Source organism: Nanorana parkeri, unplaced genomic scaffold (genome assembly GCF_000935625.1).
Source record: "Nanorana parkeri isolate BGI_ZX_2015 unplaced genomic scaffold, ASM93562v1 scaffold4378, whole genome shotgun sequence".
In the NCBI taxonomy this organism is placed as follows: domain Eukaryota; kingdom Metazoa; phylum Chordata; class Amphibia; order Anura; family Dicroglossidae; genus Nanorana; species Nanorana parkeri.
Window position 1 is genome coordinate 11,368 of NW_017310641.1, and position 511 is coordinate 11,878.

Here is a 511-nt window from a genome sequence, read left to right on the forward strand (position 1 = left end):
AGTAAGGAGGGCCCCTGAGATTCCCCGCTGGGAAGAGCGCTCCACACAAAATGGTGCCCAGTGGGAATGGTTCAGCCTGGAGGACCTGCTGACTCTCAGAGGAGGAGATATCACTGAGCAGGAGGTACTGCATATCCTCAGAGTGACACCAGGTATAAAATAAGAGGAAGGCCGAGGGCTGATTCTATGTTTGGGGTCTGGACTGTCACCAGAGGACCCGTAGACTGTGAATAAGATACAAGACAGATGAAAGGAATACTAATAATGTCGCCCCCGCGGCCGCCATGTTGTACACTCGGTGAGAGATTGGCGTTACAATGGGATAAGCCGGAGATCAGCTGCTTCTGGTGACCTTTGCCCTCTATAAGTTCTCCTGCCCCTCCTGTGGGTCGCAGTTCTTGGTCTTCTCACACTTGGCCAGGCGGTTCCCTTCCCAATAGCCCACATCCTGGCCATCGTGGCAGCGGCACTTGGTGCAGGAGTCCACCCAGAAGTACTGCCCGGCCGGGAT

The 511-nt window shown here is 55.0% G+C and overlaps 1 protein-coding gene across 1 annotated transcript in view; it reads right to left on the bottom strand.

Annotated features, from left to right (window-relative positions):
* Positions 1-277: 277 nt before the first annotated feature.
* The window catches only part of LOC108803874 (von Willebrand factor C domain-containing protein 2-like), a 1,730-nt gene continuing 1,496 nt past the window's right edge, over positions 278-511 (bottom strand). The window contains exon 3 of the mRNA XM_018575667.1: positions 278-511. This exon is cut by the window's right edge and continues 4 nt beyond it. Within this exon, the coding sequence (XP_018431169.1) occupies positions 362-511 (150 nt within the window). The 3' untranslated portion in view covers positions 278-361.